The sequence below is a fragment of the Musa acuminata genome, chromosome BXJ2-8 (genome assembly GCF_036884655.1).
Source record: "Musa acuminata AAA Group cultivar baxijiao chromosome BXJ2-8, Cavendish_Baxijiao_AAA, whole genome shotgun sequence".
In the NCBI taxonomy this organism is placed as follows: Eukaryota; Viridiplantae; Streptophyta; class Magnoliopsida; order Zingiberales; family Musaceae; genus Musa; species Musa acuminata.
This window is the reverse complement of record NC_088345.1, coordinates 37,682,836-37,710,336: the sequence shown is the minus strand read 5'-3', so window position 1 is coordinate 37,710,336 and position 27,501 is coordinate 37,682,836. Positions and strand designations below refer to the sequence as shown.

General features: G+C 38.8%; 2 protein-coding genes and 1 pseudogene across 2 annotated transcripts; 1 reads left to right on the top strand and 2 right to left on the bottom strand.

Annotated features, from left to right (window-relative positions):
- Window positions 1-9,535: 9,535 nt before the first annotated feature.
- LOC135619429 (transcription factor MYB62-like) lies at window positions 9,536-10,805 on the bottom strand. Its single transcript, XM_065121431.1, has 3 exons — window positions 10,638-10,805; window positions 10,404-10,533; window positions 9,536-10,325 (listed from the first exon to the last, which is right to left on the bottom strand). Exons 1-3 carry the CDS (start codon window positions 10,741-10,743, stop codon window positions 9,812-9,814), a joined length of 750 nt encoding a protein of 249 aa, XP_064977503.1. The 5' UTR covers window positions 10,744-10,805; the 3' UTR covers window positions 9,536-9,811.
- A 3,566-nt stretch (window positions 10,806-14,371) lies between these two features.
- LOC135619428 (uncharacterized) lies at window positions 14,372-21,268 on the bottom strand. Its single transcript, XM_065121430.1, has 10 exons — window positions 20,696-21,268; window positions 20,414-20,551; window positions 18,776-18,964; window positions 16,096-16,233; window positions 15,881-16,002; window positions 15,621-15,753; window positions 15,411-15,540; window positions 15,241-15,320; window positions 15,014-15,145; window positions 14,372-14,839 (listed from the first exon to the last, which is right to left on the bottom strand). Exons 1-10 carry the CDS (start codon window positions 21,152-21,154, stop codon window positions 14,606-14,608), a joined length of 1,755 nt encoding a protein of 584 aa, XP_064977502.1. The 5' UTR covers window positions 21,155-21,268; the 3' UTR covers window positions 14,372-14,605.
- A 3,492-nt stretch (window positions 21,269-24,760) lies between these two features.
- On the top strand, window positions 24,761-26,936 carry LOC135620384 (zinc finger protein STAMENLESS 1-like; annotated as a pseudogene).
- Window positions 26,937-27,501: the final 565 nt, after the last annotated feature.

Below are 27,501 nucleotides of genomic sequence, written 5' to 3'. Positions count from 1 at the left end.
AGTAGTGAAGTAGATTTTTAGATATCTCAGAGGGAGCTCTAAGGTTTGTTTAAGCTTTGGAGGTGGACCACATGTGTTGACAGGTTACACAGATGCAGATATGGCAAGAGATATAGATACGAGAAAGTCTACTTCAGGCTATGTACTTACTTTTGCAGGGGGAGCTGTGTCATGGCAATACAGGTTGCAAAGATGTATTGCTCTCTCTACCATAGAAGTAGAATATATTGCTGCTATAGAGGTATGCAAAGAAATGTTATTGATGAAAGAATTCTTATAAGAATTGGGGCTGTAACAGGAAAATTATGTGATGCATTGTGACAACCAGAGTGTCATCCATTTGTGTAAGAACCCAATGTATTATTCCAAGTCAAAGCATATAGATGTCAGATACCACTGGATTCGAAATGTATTTGAAGAGAAGCAGTTGCAGCTTTAGAAAATTCACATGGATGACAATGGAGCAGATATGTTGACAAAAACTTTACCAAAAGAAAGATAGGAGATATGCTGATAGCTGGTCGACATGGCTTCACATTGAGGAGTCACGGGACAGCCTCCCTTATGGGCTGAAGGGGGAGGTTGTTGGGCTGGCAGCCCATAGATTCAGCCCATTGTGGGCTTGGGCAGCCCACAGCCCACACCCCCTCTTAACCTAACCCTAATTAACATTAGAGGGGTGTGGTGGCTGCGTTTTGGAGGCAGAAAAAGGTATAAATAGGGCAGCAACGTGAGAGAAGAAAACAACCACGGGATTCCAAAGAAAAGGAAAAAAACAAGACAGAAAAGGAAGAGAAAGAAAGGGAAGAAGACAAGGACAATGTAGAGAGGCTGTTCTCAATCATCTAGCAGTGTTCTATCTCAGGTTAGATCAAATCTACAGTAGACTCTTACTGTGATTACTTGAGGAGGTTTTGGATATTGTGGGCAGTGACGTGATCCTTGTATCCCAGTTATTCTCTTGAGATTGTTGCTAGGGTTTAGGGCAAGAGATTGAGATTTGTATATTTATTATTCTTATAGTGGATTATCTCTAGTTTGCCCCATGGTTTTTACCCTTCACATTGGAGGGGTTTTCCACGTATATCTTGGTATTCTATTTGATTGTGGTTCCATTTAATTCCGCTGCGTATTATGATCTTCTAGTATTTGTTTATATACAAAGGTTATTCCTATTTATATCCCCATCATAAGTCTGGTATCAAAGAGTAAAGTACTCATATAGGACATCCTTAGTGTCTCAAGTCTATGGACTAGATACCACTAAGATGACGAAATCACTGACAATGAGATATCATCAATTATCCAATATTCCGTGAGTGGATCAATTAGTGAACTCATTCTTCAATGAGCACTTGTACTATATACCTAGTGTCCCCCATATAAGCAACTATGGAACCAGCCGCCTCCATCATATGGATATGTATATAATATACTAGTTTATCCAGTTATCTCGATGTCCCTCTCGAATAACCTATAACCGAGATTATTTAGGGTTTGTGTTTAAAGATAAATTTGTCTCATTATCGTGATCTCATCACGATCCGATTCTCATTAAAGAGATCCATGGATATCATAATATATGTAATAGATAATATAAAGTGAAAAAAATATCAAATAAGTAATAAGAAAAAAGAGTGTGCATCATATCATATGTGTCATCACTGACGTAATTGGCTTGTAGGGCACCTATGACTAGCAAGGCCTACGTCGATCAGCCACTCCTCATCTATCTTTCGAACTGCCTCGAAGAAGAAAGAAAAGATGTCCCTCGATCGAAGCACTTGATATGTTGATTTGCCTCCTTGTGATATAGGAAGGGAGAGATGTTATCACAAAAATGTGTCAACTAGGTGAGGCTAAACCGCTAGTCTTGACTTGAATTCATGATGAGGAAGAGCCCATTTTAACCCTTATTATTGGAAGGGACATTGCTAATCTTGAAACCCCCCTAAGTTGCTAAGTAGTAGCCACTTCTCCCTTTGCACAATTAGAAATAAGCTGCAAATAGCATGCAAGTCAGAGTAATGTTAGCAAACTGATATTTTCCAATGAACACTATTAGATAATACCATGAGTTGGGTACTATTTGGAAAGATAATATTTCTTATCATTGAAGGCAAGACACTATTATTGGGTGAAAAGGAAGATGAATGCCCACTTCAAGAGCAACACAAGACAAGCAAAAAGACCTTAGGACTCGACCAAGATAAAATACCTAGTTCACAAGCAATTAAAGAAAGGTGTGCTCACAATCACAGTCATAAGAACTCCTCATGGACTCCAAGTCCTAAAGAACTGTCGGGTTCATGGGAGAGGCCCCTTCCAATGAAGAGGATCCGACCTCCTCCACCCTCGGATTATTAGAAGATGGAACACAAACCTATATCGACTGACGAATAGATACTTGAGAAGAACTTGTATAAGAGAGGAGAGATATTTTTGTTGAATCTCGGATTTTGATGATGAAGTCAATTGTCATTTATTATCTAATCTATATGTTGAGATAAGTGTGCAGGATTAACTACGATGAAAGTAAGATATGCAGCAAGAGTTGTATCGGAGTCAAGACAATGATCACGTTGGGAGTTCGAGAGTTCGACGAAAGTTCGGACAGTCGTCGGAGGTTCTACAAGAACAAATCCGAGAAGTCCATGAGCTTGCCAAAGAAGCTCGTCGGAACTCGCCAAGTGGATCGTCGCAAGTCCAGGAGTTTGCCGGAAGTCCGCGGGAGCATCACCGAGGGTTCATCGGATGATCGACGGAAGTTCGCCGGAAGCTCGCCGGAAGAAGCGATTGACGCACCGGAGCAAGTTGCAGTAAATGTCTTAGGAAATATCATAGTTAGCACAATGATTAAGTTGGAAATGGGAGGTGATCCCATTAACTTAATCTTGGGGCAATTGGGCCCCTGAAAAACCCAAATTGGGCCGAATGGATCAACCCATTCGGACCCTGATTTCTGCTAGGCGGTTGAACCACCCCAGCCAGGCGGTGGGCTCAGTCTCCGAGCGAGACTGGGCGGTGCAACCGCCCCTGACAGGAGGTGGCACCGCCTGAACTCGATCTTCAAGCTCTAGCAGGAGGTGCAACCGCCTTAGTTAGGCGGTGGCAATGCTTGAGCTCGGTCTTCGAGCTCTGGCAGGAGGTGCAACTACCCTTGACAGGAGGTGGCACCGCCCAGAGGCTCAGTCTTCGAGCTCTACCAGGTGGTGCAACCGCCTTAGTCAGGCGGTGCAACCGCTAGATCCCGGAATTCCGGGAATTGACAGTTTTGAGCTTGGAATTCAAACTGGGTTGGGGCCTATAAATATCCCACCCTTTCAGCACTAAAAGGGCACTCAAACACACCGAAATCTTGATCTTGTTCTGTGATTTTTAGAGCTCAAAATTATTGTAAAGACCAAAAGTTCTTCTCCCTCTTTTCTTCCAAGTTCTAATCTTTAAAGAGAGGAGAGAAAATTCTGTAAGGGTTGTCTCCTAAGCCCGTCAAAAGGAGTGAAACTGTAAAAGGGTGGTTGGCCTTCGCCTATTGAAGGAAGGGGCCTATAAATACCCCACCCTTTCAGCACTGAAAGGGCACTCAAACACACCGAAATCTTGATCTTATTCTGTGATTTTTAGAGCTCAAAATTATTGTAAAGGTCAAAAGTTCTTCTCCCTCTTTTCTTCCAAGTTCTGATCTTTAAAGAGAGGAGAGAAAATTCTATAAGGGTTGTCTCCTAAGCCCGTCAAAAGGAGTGAAACTGTAAAAGGGTGGTTGGCCTTCGCCTAATGAAGGAAAGCCTCTAGTGGACGTCGGTGACCTCGTCGGTGGAGGAAGCCAAAAGTGGATGTAGGTCAAGATTGACCGAACCACTCTAAATCTCAGTTTGCATTTACTTTGAGCTTATTATCTTTACTGCAAACCTCCTCAAAAGCTTACTGCTTTCTGCGCATATACGATTGGGTTTCAAGCTTTGCACTTTCTGAATCGGCGTTTAGACGTAAATCAGTTTTATCGTACGATCATCATATTTCAGTTTACGTTTACGTTTTGATTTCTATCATAACTGCAAACTGGCTTTATATCCTTTCTTTAACTGCATCTTGCTTAATCAAGTGATTTATGAATCAGTATTTAGATGTAAATCAGTTTTTTTTGTACGAATATCATATTTCAGTTTGCGCCTACTATCTGATTTGAACCATAACTGCAAATTGCATTTATATCTTTGTTGCATCTCACTTAATCAAAAGTTAAAGTGATTTATGAATCGGCTTTCTTATTGAAATCACTTTTATCGAACGAACACAATTTTTTTTTAATCGTAGAAGGATTTTCGCTGCACTAATTCACCCCCCCCCCCCCCCCCCCTCTCTTAGTACTCTTGATCCTAATAATCTTGACCTGAGATAAAAGAGCATAATTAACATTAGGATAAAGGACTCGAAAATCGACCTACCTTCCCAGAAACCGAGGCAAGGAGAAGACACTCTTAAGGAGGCCTTAGGGGCGAGGCCAAGAATTCTTGAGGCTTCGAAGACTCTAGACTTTGCAGCCCCAGATGGAAGAATGAATCCCACCATACAAGATGAGGGGATTTATAAGGAGGAGACTGGTCTCTCTTCTCTCACGATCAAGATAAGTATTCTTTCGGGGGCAAATCCCAAGAGGCTTACCACGATGGAAATATTCAAAACTTGCCACTACGAAGAGAAATTCTTTTGACTACTCACGTTTATACTCATATACCTCGGATTACTAACTTGAGAATTAGAGGGATCAAGTTGAGAAATCTCTTTCGACCTCAGTCTTCATGCAGATGGCATCTTAGGAGCACGTTGTTTCTATTTCAAAGACACTTAAGACAATCGTACGAATACGGGTCCAAACTATATCAGGTTGATCAAGACATCAATGATATTTTTCCCTAACACTTATCGAAGGGAAGGTAGGTTTCCTACAATTGTTATAAGTACTTTCTCGAAAAAAAAATGGTTGAGAATTGAAGTCAGGATTTTAATCACGAAAAGGGTTTATTTGTTCAGATGTATAAATGATAATTATTCTCTTTAAATCTCATGTTGATGGAAGTTTTAAACATCATATCATTGTATAATATAGACCTAGTGATTGAATTGAGGAACAAATTATATAATCATGTCAAATTTTTTATGGTAGTTAAGTTTTTGAGGCACTATATTTCAATTATGGATAATTTGATCCATCTAAGTTGGATATCTCAGTCTTCGCACACATCGATATGCTAAAAAATGTTCTCTTTTACCCATAGCTTAAACATGGGTAAAAGATTTGTTCCTCAATTCATGAGAAATATTTTCTATTATGAGAAATACATCATGAGAAATACATCACTAGAAAACGATAAAAAACTCGATGGATACGTCACATCCAAATATTTTCTATTGTGAGAAATATTTCTCTAAATGCAAACGATTAAGGGTGGATCAATTATAAAAGTTAAACGAACAAGGCTTTTGGGGTTCGATTTCTCCCTCACCTCTAAATCCATATTGTAGTCTAATTTGAATGTCAAAAGTATCACGACAGAAACCATTTCCCAACACTAGTGTTTGTGCAACGAGGCACCTCGAGCTCAAAGAGATATACTGGGAAAATCCAACTCCTTAGACGACATGAAACTTTTCAGGACTAATAGAAGATAAAAATAATTATTGAAAAAACTTTATTGAAGAAGTTTTATTGAAGAAGTGAAAAAGCTTAAATACATTAAGCTGTACCTCTCCTATTTATACAGATTAAGAGGAAGGATTTCTCTCAATAGAATGAAGGATTTTCCTCAACAGAATAGAGAGATTTCCTCATATAGTTGGGAAAATATTATCTTCTATCATGCCCCCACAAGATGGTGCTCCTGTCAAGGATATCAATTTTGGATCAATGCAAAGGATGATTTACGAGCGAGAGTCGTGAGTAGAGCAAGAGCATATCACTGCTGCTGCTGCGATTGCTGTTGTTGTGAGGGCACAAGCATTCCTTTCGTTCCTCTTAAGTCCGCCCTTCATTCTTCTTAAGTCCACCCTTCATTCTCCTTAAGTCCGCCGACTGTTGGCAGATCAACGAAGACTATCGTAGTAAGAAAGATGAGGATTGGGCGCGGAGCCTCTTAGGAATTTGGCTATAGTGGCATTGGTTGTTGGCTAAAGGCAAGGGCGAAGCTTTGCTTTTCTCAGCGGCGTTGGTCGCTGACCGAAGGCAAGAGCGAAGTTTCGCTTTTCTCACTGCTCTAATATCATGATAAAAATAATAGAAGAAAAGAATAATTATTGAAAAAGCTTTATTAAAGAAGTTTTATTGAAGAAGTGAAAAAATTTAAATACATTAAGCTGTCCCTATCCTATTTATACAAATTAGGAGGAAGGATTTCCCTCAACAGGCCAAGCAAGGGCGAAGCTTTGCTTTTTTCAGCGACGTGCCGTTGGTTTGCTTTTCTCAGCGGAGTTGGTTGCTCTGATATCAAAGTTTTATTGAAGAAGCTTTATTGAAGAAGTGAAATGAAGAAGCTTTATTAAAGAAGTTAAAAAGCTTAAATATAAGTTGTCCCTCTCCTATTTGTATAAGGAGGAAAGATTTCCCTCGACAGAACGAAGGATTTTCCTCAACAGAATAGAGATTTCTTCGTATAGTTGAAGAAATCTTATCTTCTATCTTTCACAACACTAGTGTTTGTGCAGTGTGCAACGAGGCATCTCGAGCTCAAAGAGACATACTGGGAAAATCAACTCCTTAGACAACATGCAAAATCACCAACATTAGATGATAACATATATCCAATATTATTGAAAGGAAAATCTATAGCAAATCTTTTTGAGAAGATTTGTCACATATCAAATGGGAATAAAACCTAGCCGCCACTCATATAACAGCGACGGCACTATACAAAATTCTATAGGAATTGATGTTACAGCCATAGTCTCACTTGTAGGACTGTGACAAGCAATCCTTCAATTAAGATCTATGACAATTCCATTCATTTAAAGCCGAGTTTTGAATTTACAAGGTTATATTATTATTCCGGTCTTTAGTCCACTAAAGTCTCTCTTGAATGAACTGTTTGAGATATATGTGACACAAAGAAATCCTATTCTCTTCAGCACCAAATGCGGCGGAAATAAAGGGGATGTATTGTATGTTGACAAGTAACCTCCTCTCTGATCTTTCATGGCCAAAGTACAGAGTGTCCAAGGCTCTTCCAGATGAGAGCATGCATGCATGCATGGATCGATGACGTGTACTGGAACTGTAGCAAATCTTGGCACTCCGGACACCGAGTGGAACACCTTCATGGCGATGTGACCATTCCTGGGAGTTCAGTTCCTTCACGGGTCTATCTTAAAACGCATGCATCATTTTCTTTGGAGGCTCCAACATATGCGTTCCAGTTTCTCTCACCTCTATCCGTGGGATATCTTCGTAAAGCCTCTGTGAAATATGACTTGACAATGAAGCACTTCAGTGATAACATATATTCTCAGGAAGAAAGAACAGTATACGTTTGACTTTGCAAGTTTCCTCCATATCTGGAATTGCTGTGTCAACCTCTGTGGTAACAGAGAAGTTGGAAACCATGCACGCAGGTGCACACTTTCTTTCTCTCGCTTCCTCGTTGGCTTCCTTCCGCTTTTCTTATTCCTTTTTTTGCCTTCTTTCCTTACCTCTTTCCTTCTCCCTTTCACAGTTCACAACATCCAAATCCTCTTCTTCCTCTCTTCCTGGACCACGGCGGCATTCTCAAGGACAAGTAGGGCTGGTTGATCTATGAAGGAGAATCAAAATGAAGTTTGACCTTTATCTTGTTGAGCAACAAGTGCAGCTCAATTCATTCTTAAGAATTTTTTTCTGACATGACCAGGTTCATCCACAACCGTCAGCAAATGTAGGGCATGATAGAGAAGAATATTTGTTAGATTGTCTTGGTACAATGTTTGCCAAATCATAAATTTGTTCTTATTGTACCGCTAATTCATCATTTGTCGTTTAATTATTATACTTCAATATTGTCGTGTGGTAAGGAGATCTATAGTCATGCTACAAAGTCCTCTCGATTTATCCAAGGATATTATTTCGTATAGTGTATAGTGTTGGATGACAACAAAAGATTCATGCGATCGACTAAAAATAATTGGACTTTATGATTTATTATTGTTATTGTTATGGAACGAAATGATCCGCAAGGGCCACATCCACTAATTTCAGCAATTAGTTAAACACAAATTATTTGTCGAAAAGAAACTAAGTTGAATCGAGATAAAATGAAGAATAAAGTAGCTAATGTCATGTTGACCCCTAAGCTGCTCATGGATTGTGACATGACTTAGAATTCAAGTTCATCTTCCTTGATAGAGCGATGAGTTGAAGGAGACCCTTAATTCCCTTGCTACGTACACACCTACTCGTCAAAGCACTCCCAAAGCAAAGGAAAAGACGGGCATCATGATAAGTGGATTGCTCACCTTAGTCAAGTCTTGCACTTGGAGATATGAATGCATGCCAAATTATAGCTCCGGTTGGTTAAACTCACAAGCCAGTCAAGCATGCTGGGTTGGACAAGCACCTGAGCGTAACAAATGGTGGAATTTAGGTAATTGCTTCCAAACACTGCATTTCTTGCACACCACTCGTTTCTTCAAGATTGTTCTCTTCTTCATCTTGAAGCCACTTGGAAAGATTGCATCTAAAAGATAAGAGTCAACCCTATGGTCCACCACTGATGAAACCTATAGCTATAAGTTTGGGCAAATTCTTGGAATCTTGTTATGCCTTGTGCAATCTGCAAAAGAAAAGTGTGGTGGAAAAAAACCATCCAAATCTACTAGCGGTAATATTCATCATCATATTGAGGATGTGAGCTCGGTAGAAAATCTATCACTCATATAATAATAATAATATTATTATTATTATCTGAATCAAAAATGATTTGAAGAATACGTATTTGCTCCTCTCCCCTCTTTCTGCTTCTTACATTTTACCTCCAGATGTTTCTTCACATGCAGTGTGGACTGACTTGGACATTGGAGGGTCTTCATCCTAGGAAGATTCTTATCGATCTTTCCTTGCGAGAGAAGTGGAAGCCTAGTCCTAGTCCAATATGGAGCTCCTCTTTATATCAATTGCATCTCCTTGAGATTGGTGTTGTTGAATTATCCTTTTGAGTGCGATAAGATTCAGAAGACGATCGAACAATCTCTGGACTCAATATAATTCTCAAGTTTTAGCAAACTGTGACTATGACCAAATCAAGTTTGCGGAGGCTTTACGCTTACCGGCAACTAATGATCGATCATGGAAGCTGCTTTAACCAGAGTCAGTGCAAACCAACCAAATAGGCTCGAGTAGCATATGCACGTGTCAAGCACTCACCCAGGAATGAGCATGGCTAGAATCGACAAGCAAACAGTGCACCAGTTGCCAGCAAATGGAGGATGACGAAGAGAAGAGATGTCATCCATCAATTTGATGTGATGTATCCATGTTCACCGATCTTTATCTAGTTGTGTCATTCTGGTGAAATCGGGGACGTCTGCAGATACAGTTTTCTTGAAAGCTTCGAAGTCTACAGATACAGTTTTCTTGAAAGCTTTGCTGTCTACAAGAAATCATGTGAGTGTGGAAAGCAAACCCTGAGTATCCTCACAGTCTTTTTCCTGCAACATGCAACAGACTGGAGGAAGAAAGGCTGAAGCATCTCATGACATCTTGGCTTGCACGAGAACCCTATTCGTCAAGAAGCACATGGGGATACAACAAGCTCCCATCGGTACAGGGTTCACTTTTACCTAAAAGATATTAGCAAAAAGGGAACTCGGTTTCTGCTCCACTCAAGTAGCTTTTGAACATGTCATGTAATTCATCCACGCACCACAAGTCATCCCCAACATCGCTGCTACAATCATTGTTAGCCACAGTGTGATGATCTGATGCCGGCATGGGTGTTAGGCCCCAGGCGTCTAGATCATAAGCATTGTTCATGGAGCTAATGATACTGGAGAATTGATCCAAGGTGACGCTGTTGGGATCGGACATAGCAACTGGAACTTGAGGAAGCACGGTGGAGCAGGATGTTAACTGAGGTTGATCGGTTGTTGGAGCGTTGGTGTTGGCAACGGGGTTTTGCATGGTCTGAGAAGAGCCTATCTTCTCAAGCAACCTTGGCGTCCAGTGGCACCGGAGGGCATCCCGGAACATGATGCTGTTGGCATCAACCTTCATCTGCCTCGCCTGCTTCTGCACTCGAGTCCTCCAGTAGTTCTTGATCTCGTTGTCTGTTCTACCCGGTAGATGTTGCGCAATTCTCGACCACCTGTGCATGCTACCAAAAGTTGGATGACTGGAAATCGCCCATCTTTAATCCAAAAAGAAAAGAAGAAGAAGGAATCACCTATTCCCCCACTTGGAGTGGAGTTCGAGGATTAGGAGCTGCTCTTCCTGGGAGAGATTACCTCGCTTTATATCGGGCTTCAGGTAATTCAACCACCTCAGCCGACAACTCTTGCCGGTTCTCTTCAAGCCTAGGAATCAGCCAAAAAGATGTGCAGACTATTATAGGTCAGGAAGAAAGAGAAGAAAGGAAACACTAGCCTTTCTTATCAGATCAGATGCATGGATGGCTTACCGGAGCACCTGGCGAGGAGATTCCAACGACCTTCGCCATGGCAAGCAATGTAGTGGGTGAGGAGTGTGTCCTCTTCGAGAGTCCAAGGCCCCCTCCTTACCTCCATTTACGTACCAATCCAGGAAAGGCTCTCAGCGGTAGGGTGGCTTGGCGAAGCTTACATGGAGGAAAAGAAGGCCAAGTTTCCAATGTTATATAGAGGATGCCAAGATGAGGTAAGCTTTCTAACGAAAAGACAGACAAAGTAAGTGGTCTTCTAAAGATAGATAAACTCCTCTATGACTCGTGGCAATCATAAAGGAATCTTTGGAGGTGATGGACTCTTGGTTATTGACTTTGAGGTTGGTGTGGGAAGAAAGGAGAGAGAAGGTGAGGAAGCTGTGGGAGTGAGTCATTCAATCAAGCCTCCTTGGGCGGCGGGGGTTTGAAGGCATTCTTGGATCATCTTCTACATAAACGTGTTTGAGTGTGCAATATTAGATTACAGTTGCTGATACTATTTATCTGTCTTGCTAACATCTTCCTGAAGAACAAAACAGTCACAATATATTCTTTTCCATTTCAAAGACGGGTACAAAAACTTGAATATTGTTAGTAAATATTAGGAAAGATTGAAAAGAAAAGGAGTCAGATCATTGTTTGTATTTGTAGAGAGTAATAATCATAACAAAACACTGCTTTATATCTATAAATATGAATGTAATGAAATTGTCTCTGGACCACAAACCTATATTGTTGTCCTTTCTAATAGGCATGATATATGCACTCATAAATAAACCATTCAACAAAGAAGCATGCATTATTTATACTTTCTTAGACACAAGAGAATAACAATGTACCTATCGGACTCTAAGTTTGCCACTCACGGTGCTTGGTCTGTGTTCGAGGTAGCCCGGATAGCTTGTGATATCTAAGTGGAGTAAGATCTAAGTTTGACATGACAATTGATGAGAACATATAGATTGAGACATCAACTTTTCTTGATGCTGTTCGAATTGGGATCATAACAAGTTGGAGTTTCAGTATAAATGGTAAGTTGGAATGCCTTTGCAATCATCCTTTCGATGTTTACTTTTTGAAGGTGATACGGAGGGAGATGGACAACCTCTACAAAAGCCAACTGTGACGCTCAGTCATTCATGAGACCCCACAATAAAGCAACTCGGGACTAAGGATCAGGCCCTCGATAGGACTAAGAATCAAATGACAGTTCTTTATGAGGAAGAAGTACCTCCAAGTATGAGCAATTCTCTGTCGACGTTGATCACCAATTTTAGGATTGTATTGCACAGTATTATTCTTTTTGTGCAAAATGACCGGGATGAAGTAGAGAGAACTCACTCGACTTGGTTCCTCTCCACCTAAATACTATGATCCTTACAAAAACTACATAAGATCAAGCTTTATAAAGTTTTACAAGCTACTCAAAATTTTATATCACTTACTTTTAACATCCTGAACCCTCTATACCTAAATAATATGAACCTCAGTGATTTACACACTTGGATATCACATCTATTTATAAACGTAGGATGATATCTTTAACCATGATAACACTATATTATCTTATAATATATTCATGTCTATTTGATTTTATTTATAATAATAGTAATCATATCATCTAATCAATTTATCTAAAAATCAATCCTACCAGGTAAAACTCTTAAAATCTCATCATATAATATTACTTTAAACTTCACATATACACATAGGATGACATATCCATATCTATTTGATTTTATCTAAAACTTTACCGTGTTATCAATAATTCAATACTACAAGGTAAAACCTGTTAAATGATATTACATTAAACTTCACACATTAATCTTGAAAGTATATTCTTCATAGGAAGGATGAATTATTGGAAAAGTTCTCTTTTTGGGTTTTTTTTCAAAAAGGTTTTTTTTTTTTTTTTTGGATCAAATCGATCTATGGGATGAACCGGTCTAATTCCTCAGTTATACTATTTTTGAATAGACTTATATTATTTTGAATGTTTGAATAAACCTAAATATCATAATCTTCCTATTTAGTTGTTCTTGTTTATAAAATAATAAAAAATATTTAAAACTTTATTTTTTGTATATGAGTTGAGTTTTGAATTGGTCGAGTTGGTTATAATATTTTTTAATAGATTTATAGTTTTTCTATAAAAATATCTAAAATACTCTAATTGATAATATAAATTTTATATATAAGGTGTAACCGATAGCAACTAAGATTTTCCATGATATCTGCCGAGATTTCTTTAACTACATAAGAAAATATCGTTGTTCTATTGAGAAAAATTATAAATAGAGAGTACCATATTAAACACATATTTTTCTTCTTTTCATTCTTGCTAATTTGTCATGTGATATTTAAGGAATCATGATAAATAGAAAATATGAAAAAGACATCTCTCGAAACAAGTAAAAAAATAAAAACCATACGACACGAATGTCACATCAATGTTTCTCATCAGAGAAGACGACGAAGGTACAGACGGGTGAGAACATTTGTTCGAAAACATCATCATGTTCCAAGCAATAATGCGTTTGTTCTCCGCCAACATTTATCTGTCAATATACGCCAAGCTCTCCTCACAAGGCTGCTACAGAAAATTTCTGGACTGCTGGCCAGCGGTCATCTTACTAGTGTTACAGAAGAGGGCTGGAATGCATGAGAGAGAGGGCAGTGCTCCGCATGGCCGTTTGTATGCAATTCTCCGTCTCAAGGAAAAGTGTTGATATATGTAGACATTAGTGAGGAAATTTATTTGTGTTCAGTGACGATATACGTTCATGTGCGAGCGACAGGCGATAGCAGCTGACATGACGACGAGAACGCTCTGATTCCTATCATCCATCGAGTTCTCCGATAGCAGCTGACAGGCGATAGTTGCTGGCCCGATATGTCGCAAAAATGGCCCAAATCCAACTGCCACAATTTACTCGGAAAAAACTTTCACTAATCAGATTTTTTTTTTTTTAATCATATGACGCCTCTGCATTGATAAATTATCACGGGAGATTTCTTTTCATAAATGAACAACAAAGTATGCCCTTATCCTCTTAGCTTTATTGTGTGTGTGTGATTTTTGGTAGGATTGAATATGAATTCACCCATGTAAATAATCAAAACAAATCGAATCGGACAGTTGTAATTTGATCTTCTCCCACGTAAGACACAATAAACTGCAGCCCCTCTCATTTCTAAGAGGATGAAGTGGGAAGAGGGAAGAGAGGAGGAGAACGAAGAGGCGGAGGAAAGAGAGTAGGCAGAGAAAGAAGAAGAGCGAGGGAGACTGGAGGTGAAAAGCGAATCGGTTAAAGAGAATTTTGAATCGATATAAAATTCATTTACTGATCCAAAATTATTCAGATGGGACTTTTCTAGGCACGTCTTGTCTTCCAACAGTTTGAAGAGTGCGTAAGTCCTCTTGTAGGATGGGGGTAGGGAATCAGTTTTGGCTGCAGCAGCTTAATGTTTCTTGTTGGAAAGATATATGCAAGGAAGGATCCAGAAATTTTCATGTTCAGATACAAGGAAGGATGCTGGTTTCAGAGATAAAAATAATCTGGTGGTAATACTACCGACTAGTTATCATGCAAGAAGCAAAAAATGAAAGAGCAATCAATGTTTAACCCCACAGAGTAATCACAAGCTTTGCTAAACCAAGCTACTAAAATTGGTAAAAACCCGAGCTGAATAGGAAACCATGAGAGTATACTCATCCCATCATGAAACAAACACAACAAAAGTCATAATTCATGCTTTGCTATGGAAAAAGATACACACAAAATTTTTAGTCCGGACAGAACCATAGCTACCTACACCTCCATACCGATTTAAAAGAGAAGCTCCAACCACAGAAACATTCTCAGATAAGTTATTATTTCCCAACTATTTCCCTTGATTTGGGATGGCACCAACTCATTCTCTATAGCTTTCATTTTGATAAGATGAGGTTCGACTGGAAGTTGTTTCTAAGAGGATTGAATGGAACTGAAGGCCACATGAAGTTTCTCCCAGTTAAACAACTCCGTCCCAGGGTTGACAGCATAATAGACTCCAAAGGCAAGCACAAGCACGAAAATACCACTCTTCATGCAACCACAAGTACGTGTTAACTTCCCCAAGACTGCCTTGCAGCATCTGTCTGCATCTTTGATGGATGTAAGTTTGCTGGCATCCATACTCCTCGATAGGGCTTCCTCATTCTGTATAATATAAATTGTAAAAAGCTTTGATCAACATATTAAGCCTGAGCCCACATTGATACATTTGCAACTAATAAGCTATTTCATGGTACCACCATTCATTACCAAAAAAAAGCCTATTTAGCAATTATATAAAATATCCAGAAATAAATAGCACCGCAGCAAGTTACTTACTTTAGCTCTCAAATTCTTAAGTGTTTCTCTGAGAGCATCAGGAGATATTTTGGTCGAGTATTTTCCCCATTCACTTGATAGATTTTGAAGAACAGCAATACTTGCATCAACATTTTCGAGATGAAGTTTTTCCTGCATAATAAACCACTTAAACCTGTTGGATGGTTGATTAGAATAATGAAAGAAATGAGGAATGAGAAAGAATTAAGTTTTGTACAAGCACTCACCCATTGCCTGTAACATTCAGCATTCTGAGACAAACACCAGATGAATATATCTGTTGCTTCTTTTGTTAGTTCTGGATTCTCTGCACATAGGTTCATATTTAAATGAAGCCACAACTTTAAAGCAACAATCTAGAACATATCTATAGTGTGTGAAACATTTGAGTTAATACTTTCTTGAATTGCTTGAAAAGCAGCAGGCAAAAGCTGCTGTGCTGCTTGTCTCGTGGTTTTTGTCCCAGGGGAGCCAGCAAGAGCCAGCTCTCTCAGAGTAGGATACACCACCTCAAACCTCTCTGTGGCCTGTGAAAATCTATGTTTCAGGAATGCCAGTCTTAAAGTCAAACCTAGGTAAGTGATTTTTTGCATGGAAACAAAACAACCTTGACACGTGCTGTAGGAGCAGTTAATGTTATTCGCATTAGCAAATCAAGTGCATTAGGCGGCACTAGGCGTTCCCCCTTTCTGACAGCACCATTTAATAAAATAGCTCGAGCTTTTGGCCTGGAGAGAATCCTGAAAACAAAATTGCAACGAGGAAGTATGACTATAATAACAACAACAAAGCCGTAAGAAAAAAGTATGACTAAATTAATGACAACAGCAGATTTTTCTTTACGGCATTGTTTTCATAATAACTAACCCTTCAACCAATTGCAAAACCAAGTCCCTAGATTGTGGGTTCCCACTTGATTTACCACAAACAACAGGAAATAGGTAGTGTGCCCATAAGTACATGCCAACAACTGGATCTCCCTGAGAAGCCTATCATAGAAGAACTATTCTCAGTATTACAGTAGTCAGGCTGGGTTCTGGATTCCTTCAAACAAATATGCAATTTGAAAGACAACATATTACCTGTGCAAAAAGCCAAACAATAACCGGAAGTTTCTCTTGTCCATGATATTGAGAATTGTCCTTTAATTTGGGCAAAAGACTAATAAGTGTGTCAGGCTTCCGTCTTAAGACCATTGCCAGAACAACGAATATTGCAACCTGTAATTAGTATTATCACATGCAATAATGTTAGTGAAAACTCCAATTGAGAGCTGAATTGTGTGTGCAAGCATGCACGCAAACATTGATTTACAAATATCCTATCAGGACTCATATATCTGTTTTTCACAAAACTAATTGTATTTTAATCAATAACGAAAACTCAAAACTATCATTAAAATTATCACATGCAATAATGTTAGTGAAAACTCCAAACTGAGAGCTACATTCTGTGTGTGCATGCACACAAACAATGATTTCTAAATATCTTATCAGGACTCATGTCCTGTTTCTAAATATCATGTTTGTCCGAAAATTAAATTGTATATTAATCAATAAAAAATAAATTATCAACATTGACGTCTACACTATGAGGAGAAATGTATTATAGATCCAACTAAAATTTATGATTTGTAACTGTAAAAAACTTTATAAATAATTAAATACCAAACAAATACTTAATGATTAAGAAAATTATGGAGAACCTACCTAGTGTTGAAGACTCCCACAATCCTTCCCTGCACTTGCACTCTTCCCCAATCAATATTGATGATCGACATTCATAAGAGAAGAGGACTTTGAAAAAGATAAGAGACCATAAATTTTATTTTCATTTCTATCTTAATTAAAAATAAACAAACAATACCTTCTTTAGAGTATCAAGATATAAAATAATATTTTGATTAATGTTTAATCAATAATTAATTAGTGTTTACCTAATTAATTAATGAATAAACACTAAAAAAGGTATAATTTCCTATCTTGATCACCAAATAAGGTATTATTTTATTTATTTTTAATTAAAATAAAAAAAATAAAAATATTATCTTTTTCGAAGTCCTCTTTCCCTATATATACCAGTGAACTCCCCTTTTTCATCCATCTTCAAGGGAAAAGAGTTTGAATGCAGAGAAATATTATAGGAGTCTTAGCCACTAGATAGGTTCTCCGTTCTTTTATTTTAAGCATTTGTCAAGATTTCAGCTGCTTAATGATCTATAATCTGTTGATAGTTATAAATTTTAGATTTTAGATTTTTGATACATACCTCCTCCTAACTCTTGATTCAGTTGGTAGCTGACCAATTTAGTTATGGTTCAAGCCAATTATAGGGCTTGAGGGGCCGATAACGTTCTAATTTGTGGTACAATAAATTTAAAAGATTGATTTAATATTATTTGATGAAATTTTATATTGATAAATCTTTGATCGAGATTGATATTATATCCCTAACTATGTTTACACATGGCCATCAGAGCCACTCACATTGAATGAGCACCTGCGAAAGGTCTTCCATGCCATACCAAGTATGGTTTATCTTGACATTTTAGACATATCTAAATGTATTGCATGCATGAATGAAATTATAAATAATGGGTGTGTTACATATTAATAAGAAGATTTGTTTCTTTACAAGCCAATATTGGTAGGGCGATTTCGTTTAAAAATTAGAGGATCATCAACCATGACAACTAGGCAATTCCTCTGTCGGTGTTAGAAACATATCTCCTAACTTTGGTGGATGAGAAATTCCATCTATTGTTAGAAGTGTGACATGAGTTCTCTCCATCCATTACTGGGAAAATACAGTCTGTCCCATGAGATAATGCCTCTCTATTCACTAGGAGAGTGAACCATCAAGTGTCCAATATATATACTTATATTGTATGGGCATGTCACTTGATAGTTGTGTGTTTGAACTATGACATAAGACAGGTATATGATGGTTTTACCATCCACTATTGGGAGAGTGGACCATCAAATGTCTGATATATATATATATATATATATATATATATATATATATATATATATATATATATATATATATATATAATTATATTGTATATGCATGTCACTTGACAGTTGTGTATGCTTGAACCACGACATGAGACAGGTATATGATAATTTTATATATAGCATAGAAATTATCTCCATGAGATAATTAAGAATGATTCATAAGTTCTTGTTGCATACATAATTTTCATGATGCATTGACCTATGTTTATTTATGAGTATTCATGACATAAAATTTTTAGCATAAATGATTGAACATGTTTCATGAGTATTGAAGATTGTTTTCACGATTTTGAGATATTTGAGAGATTCCTACTTAGCATGATTGTTGAATTGTCTTATTTATTTTCTTTTTTATATTCAAAAATCAAGAGATCAAGTTGGGAATGACCTGGCACCAATAGTTATAATGTTTCAAGGAGTTTTTGCTTTATTTATGGAGAGATAATTTAAATTATGTTGTAATACTAATAAGCATATAAGTGACTGAGAAAATACGAAAAAAAAAACTCTGTAGACATAGACTTTTAAGGAAAAGCTTATGCATGGTCTGAATTTTCTCAGTGTAAGGATAAGTCATATTAGGGCATAACATAGTTAAGTTGGATTGTGACATATAAATCAAACAAGATGAAATATCATGTAACTTTTAGAATTTATATATACACTTCATGCACCTCCAAATGCTACCAGCACATATTTTGCAAGCAGGGAAAAGAAATTAAAAGGCATAGATGAATGTTACCTGAGCCTTTGATGGACTCTGTTGAATCAATTTTTTTGAGCCCTTGACCGTGGATTGCTGACTTGCCAGGTCAATGAGAATGCTGTCCAGGCACCACAAAATAAATTCACACAAAGCTTCAGGAGATTTCAATGCGATCCAATCAACTGAAGTCTTGTAAACAGATTCAGATATATGGCACACAGGAATCTGTTCCAAATCGATAAAAGTGAATTAGAATTTTACCAATGCACTAGGAAGAAATGCATAACACACGATATAACACATCTCAAAACAGTTATAGCAGTAGATGCAAGCAATATGGTTTGATAAGTTAGCATTAGCAATCTTAGAATGTGATGTCTTAAGATATTGATCCACAACCATGGAACAGCATGTATGAAAAATTTTCTGTGACAACCATCTTAACAAAAACATGAGCAGGATAATATTTCATTGAAGTTGGATTGCCGAACAACCTACTACACAGCACAACAACAAATTTTAAACAGAAAACACAGATTAATTTGAAATTTCTACTTACGGTATGTTTTAGCAAGAAAGGAATATGAGGGAGAAGAGACCCAAGATTTAAGGTAGAAACAAGAAAATTTAAAAAAAAAAGAAGCATCTTAAGAACTAAGTTCTAAGCTCTTACTAATAATGATAATAAAACACTAAAATGAATGCTTGACTAACATGGGAATACCAAATGCTTTCATCAGGTTTTCAATAATCAACATTATCTTTCAGTTAATAGTATATTTATATCTTTTATCAAGTTTGCCGAAGCGGTTTATATGTGGCAGGATATACATGAAAAATTATGTCAAGTAGCAAGCAGAGGAGTTTCAAACAGATGCATGGTATGCAGACGTCATAATAAGCTATTGAAAACAGTCTCCACTTGGTAATAGGAGACAATCGCTTATCTTTCATACACACTCAAGTGAATAAGCCAAGTGCTTATCTTTCATACACATTGACTTTAGATGTAATTGGAAAGTTCTCCAGCTATTTGACTCATTGGTTAATAAAGGACTTTCTTTGAACGGTTGGAAAATTCAAGGTCAAGCATGGAGTTCACTAGGTAAGGTTTCCAAAGAGCGATAGCCCAAAGTGAAAAGCAGCATTCTGAAACATTAGCCTTGACCTTTGAGAAATACATGTCTTTGTGCATACAATACAATGGATACTATGAAAAGATGCTCACGGATAAAAGTATAATCCAAACCGTCCTATCATTAGCCACAAATCGGCGTGGAACAATTTAATATCAAGAAATAAAAATAAAATATAACAATATAAAATTGGAAGCTAGGAAAATTTAGAATATTTTCAAGAAATAAAAGACAGCGTTCTGACTGAATTTAATAGTCCGTCATCATTGTATAACCAAATAAATTATGCTTGCATGTGCATATAAGCAATAAAGTTCGATCATCATTGCCAAACTGACAGCTTTCTCAATTGATCATTCACATTTCATGTTAAGTATATCAAAGACGATTTCCAAATGACCAAATAAATTAAGATTTTCCAGACTTCCATAAAGGAAAGAAGGAAAATAAACAAGAATCAGGAAATGGCAGTATGATTTTCTTGAAAAGGAGAGATCGAGGGAAGAAAGTTCACCAAAAAGAGGCAGAACAAACTTACATCAGCGATCTTAGCAACGGGCGATTCCTTGAACATCTTAGCCCATGGGAATTGTGAAGCGCTAACCGAGGCAAAGGAACGTGCGAAGAAATCTGCAAATCTCATGAGTTGAATATCCTGTTGAGATTCGTATGTCGCCTGAAAAGATAAGAAAAGGTCATCAAAGAATCTTTGTGGCATACAAAACCCATTTAAAGGTCTGATCATTCAAATATTTGATCTTATAATTCATATTTGTATCCAATCTTTAAACCACACAACACAAACAGATCCAATCCTCACCGAGATTTCGACAAGAAATGTAGCGAGATCGGCGGCATCGATCTTGGCGGCGGCTTCCGCCACAGTGACCTTGGGCTTCTTCTGCTTCTCCTTCGTCGTTGCCTGCCCCGAGTTCTCTTGGATTCCGCGCGCGACCTCCGCCCCACTGTCGTCGTCCTCTTCGTCCGAGGCAGCCATCGCGGGCCTGGATTTGGCATCACCGGCTTCGGCAAACTCCGCCGCCGCAGCGGCAGACTCGATGGCGCGTCGCCGCTCGCGGGCCTTCTGCTCGAGGGAGTCAAAGACGTGGGAGCGATCGGCGGGGTGGGGGAGACCGCTGGGGCGGTTTCGATCGGGATCAGCAGGCGGCTGGGGCCGACGCTGGCGCTTGGTGTAGGTGACCTTCTGCCAGCCGTGGTGAGGATCGGCAGCGGGGGCGGCGCCGCCGCCGACGACCGAGGGATCGAAGGTATCTTCCATGGAGGGGAGGGGAGGAGAGGAGAGGCGAGAAACACGAGGGGGCCGTTCACTTCTTAGAGAGAGAGAGAGAGTGTGTGTGTGTGTATGTGTAAAGGAGGGCTTCCTTTTCGGCCGGGTGTCTAATTTCGGATTGGCGGTGGAATAAGGTCACGAAGAAGTACCTTATTAACGGTGAGACCATTCGTTCAACGTCCACGTGGTTTTGTATGCTGACCGTCATTTCCATTGGTGCCACCAACCTGTAAAAAAGGGCACCGAAGGAAGCTTATTTACATACGAACCATCCATTTCACGCCCTTTCTCGGTGTTCTTTATTTGGATATGGATAATTAGCATCAGCTATTTCGTTGGTGTGCGAGGAAGGCGAGAGGTGAGGTTGCTGGGAAACCGGTGAGTAGGGGGTGATGGAGATGTCGCAGTCTTCTGCACGGAAGTTTACTTTCTTAGATCTAATTAATTGTACACGGAAAGCTACAACACTTTGGATATGTTGATTCGATGTCTCGTCAAAATAGTGACTGTGATGTGCATCAGCTTATAAACAAAAAGAAAAATATAAGATGATGTTTGAGATGAAAAATGGTTGCAAATCTAAAAAGGTCGGATGCTACGTTGAAAAAATCTCAAGGTGGTGGGCGTCAACAAAATTATTTAAGAACATAGAAAAAAACTCATATAATCTCTCATCTTTGAGATTCCTATTAACTAAACTCCTAATATATTTTAATATCCTTTCATAAATTAAACTTTAAAAAAATAATATGAAAAACCTTGAAACTTGGTGCAATCTCTTTGGATGTTATTATTGTATGTAGTATTTTCTATAATCTTTAAATTTCAATCTATAATAGTCATCCATATACCGACTCGATATGTCTTATTTGTCTTAATCAATTATAAAACTCTGATTTATTTAAAATCAGATTTCTTGAATCATTCTTCAAATATGAAATCAATGTGATCACTATAATCATATATACACTAACTTTTTTCGTCATAAAATATTTATAAGCCTTTACATCTTTTTTTGAATCTTGAATACTAATAATGATCTTGAAGGTAAAACCACTTTTATGCTTCTAATGAGTACAAAATCAATTACTCTAATAAATTTAATCCTATCCACGATCATGATATGAATCTTTATTTCAATAAGAATATTATTGGGGGAATCTATCATATCTAATGATATCTCTTTGTTATCTTTTTTCATTAAAAGATCTTCAGTTTCTTTTGATTTATTTTTACATGGTGCAAAAGGATATATATATATATATATATATATATATATATATATATATATATATATATCATTTTCATAAATGTTTTTAAGATTAACCATGCTTGTCTAACTGACTTAGCTTCAAAAATCCATGAAATAATTTTTTTATCTAGTATTGATTGAGAGATAAGCATCAATGTTCTATTATCTTCTTGTCCATTAAAAATCAATCATCTTTCTGATCTTCAAAAGGTAACTCAAAATCTCTCAAATATATCACATCTTTAAAACCATCTAATATTTCTTTCAAGTCTTATAATCTGGGAAAATTTATGATCCTAATTTTTCATCCTTAGCAATCTTTTCCCTCAAATCTAGGATTTAATGAGATCCAGAATAAACAAATATCTACATCTTAATATTCTTTTTTGACAGTGATGAAACCTACAAATATGTCCATCTTTCTTTATCAACTAATCGATATCATGACAACCTCATCATCTTTCTCCTCTGCAATATAATTTGTCGCTTGCTTTCTTAATCTCGATATCTCTTTTTATTTGATAATTTTCATGATCAGATCTACTCGTTATTGATATTGTGATTAAATTTTTTTCTCTTTAGAAATTTTCCCTCTCCTCATATTTTCTCTCTATAATTTCTCTTTCCTTAGATCTTTTTTCTCTATTATTTCTCTCTCTAACAAATCTATTCTCTCTCTACAGGTCTTTTTTGTCTTTAAAGAGATCAAATCAAAGCTCAAGATGGGATAAGATAGGGACTCACAACACCTATTTATCTTTCGACTCTCACACATTCTCTTTTAGGGTAGTTTCCTCTCTCTTTTTATATATCTTTCAAAATCTAATTTTTCAGAGGATTAGTGTTAGAAGAGGTAGAGCCAAAAGAGAATTAGGGATCATGATGGATTGTAAATTATTATATTTTAACAATAGTCTTTTGCTTTGAAGCACGTATCAATTCTCCTCTATCTATAGTCATTCTCTATAATCTATTATTTATTGATAACCAACCAGCTTTGCAAGAGATTTCCAATGGCTTGTGTTCTCTCAAGATAGAACAATGGAGGTTTTCAAGAACCAATAACAAAAGTCTACAAGGAGGAAGCAACACACAATATCATTAAATTTTTATATCGGACTAACATTGTCATTTTTATCTTTTATTTTCTCTTTGATTAGGGTTAAAATGGACTACGTTGGGTTGGGTTTTTGTGGTAGAAGAGTAAGAAGGATCAGCTGCCATCCAACCCAATCTACTAATAGATCAAGAAATGTTGACCGATAGGTTGCAAACATGTGATTGGCCCGGTCACATCTAGTTGATATTTTGAATGTGCTATCTAGTTTAGTAGGTAAACGTCTTGCTCGATCATCATAAGATTTCGGAATCAAATCTCATCTTCATCACTTATTTTTACGGAAAAAACAATCTTTCAACAAAAAAAAAGTCAAACACCAGATCAGGTTGAAGATTTGTCTATTTCGACTTTGACCATGGCTCGTCAAGAAAATGACTCTCTATCTTTTTAATCCAAGTTTCAAACCTTTATCTTCTCTCTCTATAGAGACACTTGTATTCCTACTGGTTAAAAGAGAGACCGATAGAGAGAGAAAATAGCTCTGATATGATGTTGGAAAGTAGCTTTGATTTGACGTTGAAGGGTGATAAGCTCAAATAATTCAATAGTAGAGAAGAGAACGCTACACAAGTAACATTTCTACTGCCTCTTCCAAACTGCACTTAGATGCAGTACTTCCTCTCTCTTTTTGTGTGGGTGCGTGTTGCTTTTCCTCCTCCTCGTACATTGGATGTCTCATGAAACGTATATAAATGCTATACTCTCTTTTCGACATGCATAAATCACCACAAACGGCGTTCCAAAACATTTCTGTGGGCAAAAGCATAACCCACAGCATAGAAAAAGAATTGTCTATATACTTGCAGAGAAAGAAAAAAAAGGGGCTGTTTATGACACCGTATCCCAGAAAGCAGTGCACTGCATATGATATGTACCTGTGCCTGTCTCTTCTGACCTAAGAGACGGTGGAGATCAGACATTCTCATTAGGTTACCAGTGTTCGAACTTGTGGTTTAGAGAATGGGATAGATAGGTAAACAAGTCTACGTAAACCTTTTCATCATCTACCTCGTTGAATAAGACAACAGCATGCAACTTTTACTGCAATGCCTATATTTGTTCGCGTCCCTCTCACAGTTTCACTCTATTGTACAACGGATAACTTGTTGTTTCCAAATATTTCTCTGCCAACACCATACTCTTATTTTTTCTCTAGTTATTGTCGATCCTCAGATACTGGTGTGAGTGGGTAAAGCTAGGGAGGAAGGTCAATAGGCAGAAGATGAGTGGGGAGGGTATCAGATCAACTGTTAGGACGAGGACAGCTCGACAAAGGTACACAGACAAGTGCTTCACAAGGATCCGGCAATGAGAGACAAAAGGCAGGACGGAGAAGGAGAGACTTCAAATCAAGTGACATGACCTACGAAAAAGCCCCGCTCGTCTCCCTGTCCCCAACCCACAGCCGTTTCCTCCATCTAGTCTCGACTCTCAGTGTTGGGGCAGTAAGTTTCCCAGGAAATCTATGGCATCTATCTTGTCACTCCCACTTCACTTCTTCCTTTCTTTGTCTTACTCCGAAGAGAAGAACTGGTGGGCGGCGCGCCAATTCATCCATACAGAATCTTTAGACGGATTCTGCACTAGATCATCTTCTGTGAGATTGCAGGTTGTTGATCATCCACATTTCCATTCGATCTTCCCTGACTATTCCCTAATAATTTCAAACGTTGATACCGAACGAAGTTTAGTGTTCGTGGCATCCCTTTCTCCATCTCTCTAAGGGAGCAGTGCAAATAATTTAAGATGGTACTGCCCAAATAGGGCCACAGGTGCAGTTGACAAGAACAGCACCACAAAGCAGGGTACACTGTATGATGGCCCTAATCAGAGATAGGCTCCATCTTAGACTGTAGGCCTAGCGCACCCTTCTTAACGATATATCCGAGCAGCACTTGGTAAGAGGTGCCCTTGTCCTTATTGCCCTCCCGGGGATGACTCCCTTCCTGTGCAGCACGACACTCTCACATGGTGTGAACCCAGCAGGCCTTCTCCATGCTGTATGCCATCAGCCTTCCTCTCTAGTAATTATTCATGCAGGAGAGCTCAGTTGGGGTAGGGTTTGTAGGGGGAAGGCCACGTCCCTCTCATCACCGCTCTCAAGTCTCACCCCAAGCAAATAAAAAGGCCACTGTTACTGATCCCCAAAGCTACAGACACTCGTCTTCTATGACACAGAAACCAAGGCCCTTTACCCTTGTGATGTTTGAGAAAAGCAAGAGAGAGAGAGAGAGAGAGGTGCAGCACAGCGAGGGAGCGGAGAGAGAAAGAGACGGCTGCTGCGCAGGGAAGAACTGATGAGAGGATTTAACACACAGCCTTTGCCTTGAGTGCCGTAGCAGCAAACTGCAGTTTTCTTTGCTCCCAAACCATCTCTCATTTTTGGGTCTCTTCTACTGGGTGTTTCTTCTTCCACTTTCTTCTCCTTGAGTGCAGTGATCCCATGTGAAGCTTCCATGTCGCCCTTTAACTTCAATCCCTTATCTCGATGTCACCGTCTTATATATATAACAAGTCCACTTCGATTTGGTTGCAGGAGACCAGAGGGGAACTCGCTAGATCTCAACAACTTGCCCCCGGAGGAACAACACGGCAAGCAACCGCTAGAGGAAAGCTCCATGAGTAGTGCTGCTTCCGCCGACTCTGCTCGTAAGTTGGTTGCAACTAAATCGAGAAGGAAGTAATTCTTGTTCCCAGGTAATCTGATCGAAGGTTGCAGGGTTGAAGAAGAAGAAGAAGAAGAGTGTAGGAAAGGGTGATGATTCTGGGAAGGTGTATGAATGCCGATTCTGCTCCCTAAAGTTCAGCAAATCTCAAGCACTTGGCGGGCACATGAACCGACATCGCCAAGGCAAGACAACGACCTTGTAGTTGTTGCTGCACCATAAAAGCTGCAAGAACTGATGTGACATTCCTGATCACTGACTTTGGATTCTCTTGGTAGAGAGGGAGACGGAGACTCTCAATCGTGCTCGTCAACTGGTGTTCAGCAGCGAAGCTCTCGCCCGTCCTGGTGCTATAGGGTACATCACTTTCTATTCTGTCAACCTCTTCCTACTACTTCTTCCTCATCTTTTATTGAGTACAGATTGAGAGATCTAAATGTTGGAGGCTTCCATCAATACGGAGACCCATGTCTACAATTCCGACCGGTCTATCAAGGGCTCCCAACACAGCAGCCGAACCCACCGCCAATGCAACAGCAACTCTACCGGCCTCCTCGTCCTTCCACCGGCAACTACTACATCGGCCATGTCGTCTCAGGAAGTCCCCATTGTCAGCGGCATCAACATCCCAGCTATGGAGCTCCTCTTTCTCGTGGTCGAGCAGATCATGAGAAGAACTGGGGCTGTGCTCACGGCCATGTCCAGCATATGAGCCGTAATCTTCGCAGTTAGGTGCAATAAGATAGCTGAACTCCAATTTGGGCAGCTTACAATGTGATGCATGCAGATGTTGGGACAATAGGAGAAAAAGCCTAGAGAATGGCGACTATGTGCCCTTAGATTTCCGAGCGTGAGCTGTCAAAGCTAATGCTCTTAGAGTTCTGCATGCTACCAAACACTGTAATCAGTGACTTGATGCAGAAAGAAGCCACCTACCTAAACTTGTAGCCTGAACAGTCTATGCTCACCTTCAACCCAACTTTGGAACGTAACGCATGAGAGATCCAAAACAATATATGGTATCGAGGAAGGTTGAAGGATGCACTGCATCTTTCTCCGTCTTCTCCTTTTGGGCTTCGACTCGTGTGGTACGATGGGAAGATATGGTATCAACGTGTCACCGTTATCTCTCCGTGAAGGCGCTCCCCCTCTCCCGAGGGGAATCGACTGCCATGGGCATCATCTTCGTGAGCCGCGCGTCCACCGAATCGCCACCGCCGCTCCTGCGACGACTCCTCCGGTTGATTAATGACCTCTTCCGCCCCGCCCGCCTCTCTGCTTTCTCCATTTACTGTTC

Coding starts and splice junctions, on each gene's coding strand:
- LOC135619429 (XM_065121431.1), bottom strand. CDS start 10,743: ATGGAGGTAAGGAGGGGGCCTTGGACTCTCGAAGAGGACACACTCCTC. Junction 10,534..10,637: donor TCTCCTCGCCAGGTGCTCCG/GTAAGCCATCCA, acceptor GCTGATTCCTAG/GCTTGAAGAGAACCGGCAAG. Junction 10,326..10,403: donor CACTCCAAGTGGGGGAATAG/GTGATTCCTTCT, acceptor TAGCATGCACAG/GTGGTCGAGAATTGCGCAAC.
- LOC135619428 (XM_065121430.1), bottom strand. CDS start 21,154: ATGGAAGATACCTTCGATCCCTCGGTCGTCGGCGGCGGCGCCGCCCCC. Junction 15,541..15,620: donor CTCCTACAGCACGTGTCAAG/GTTGTTTTGTTT, acceptor AGATTTTCACAG/GCCACAGAGAGGTTTGAGGT. Junction 15,321..15,410: donor TTTTCAAGCAATTCAAGAAA/GTATTAACTCAA, acceptor ACCTATGTGCAG/AGAATCCAGAACTAACAAAA.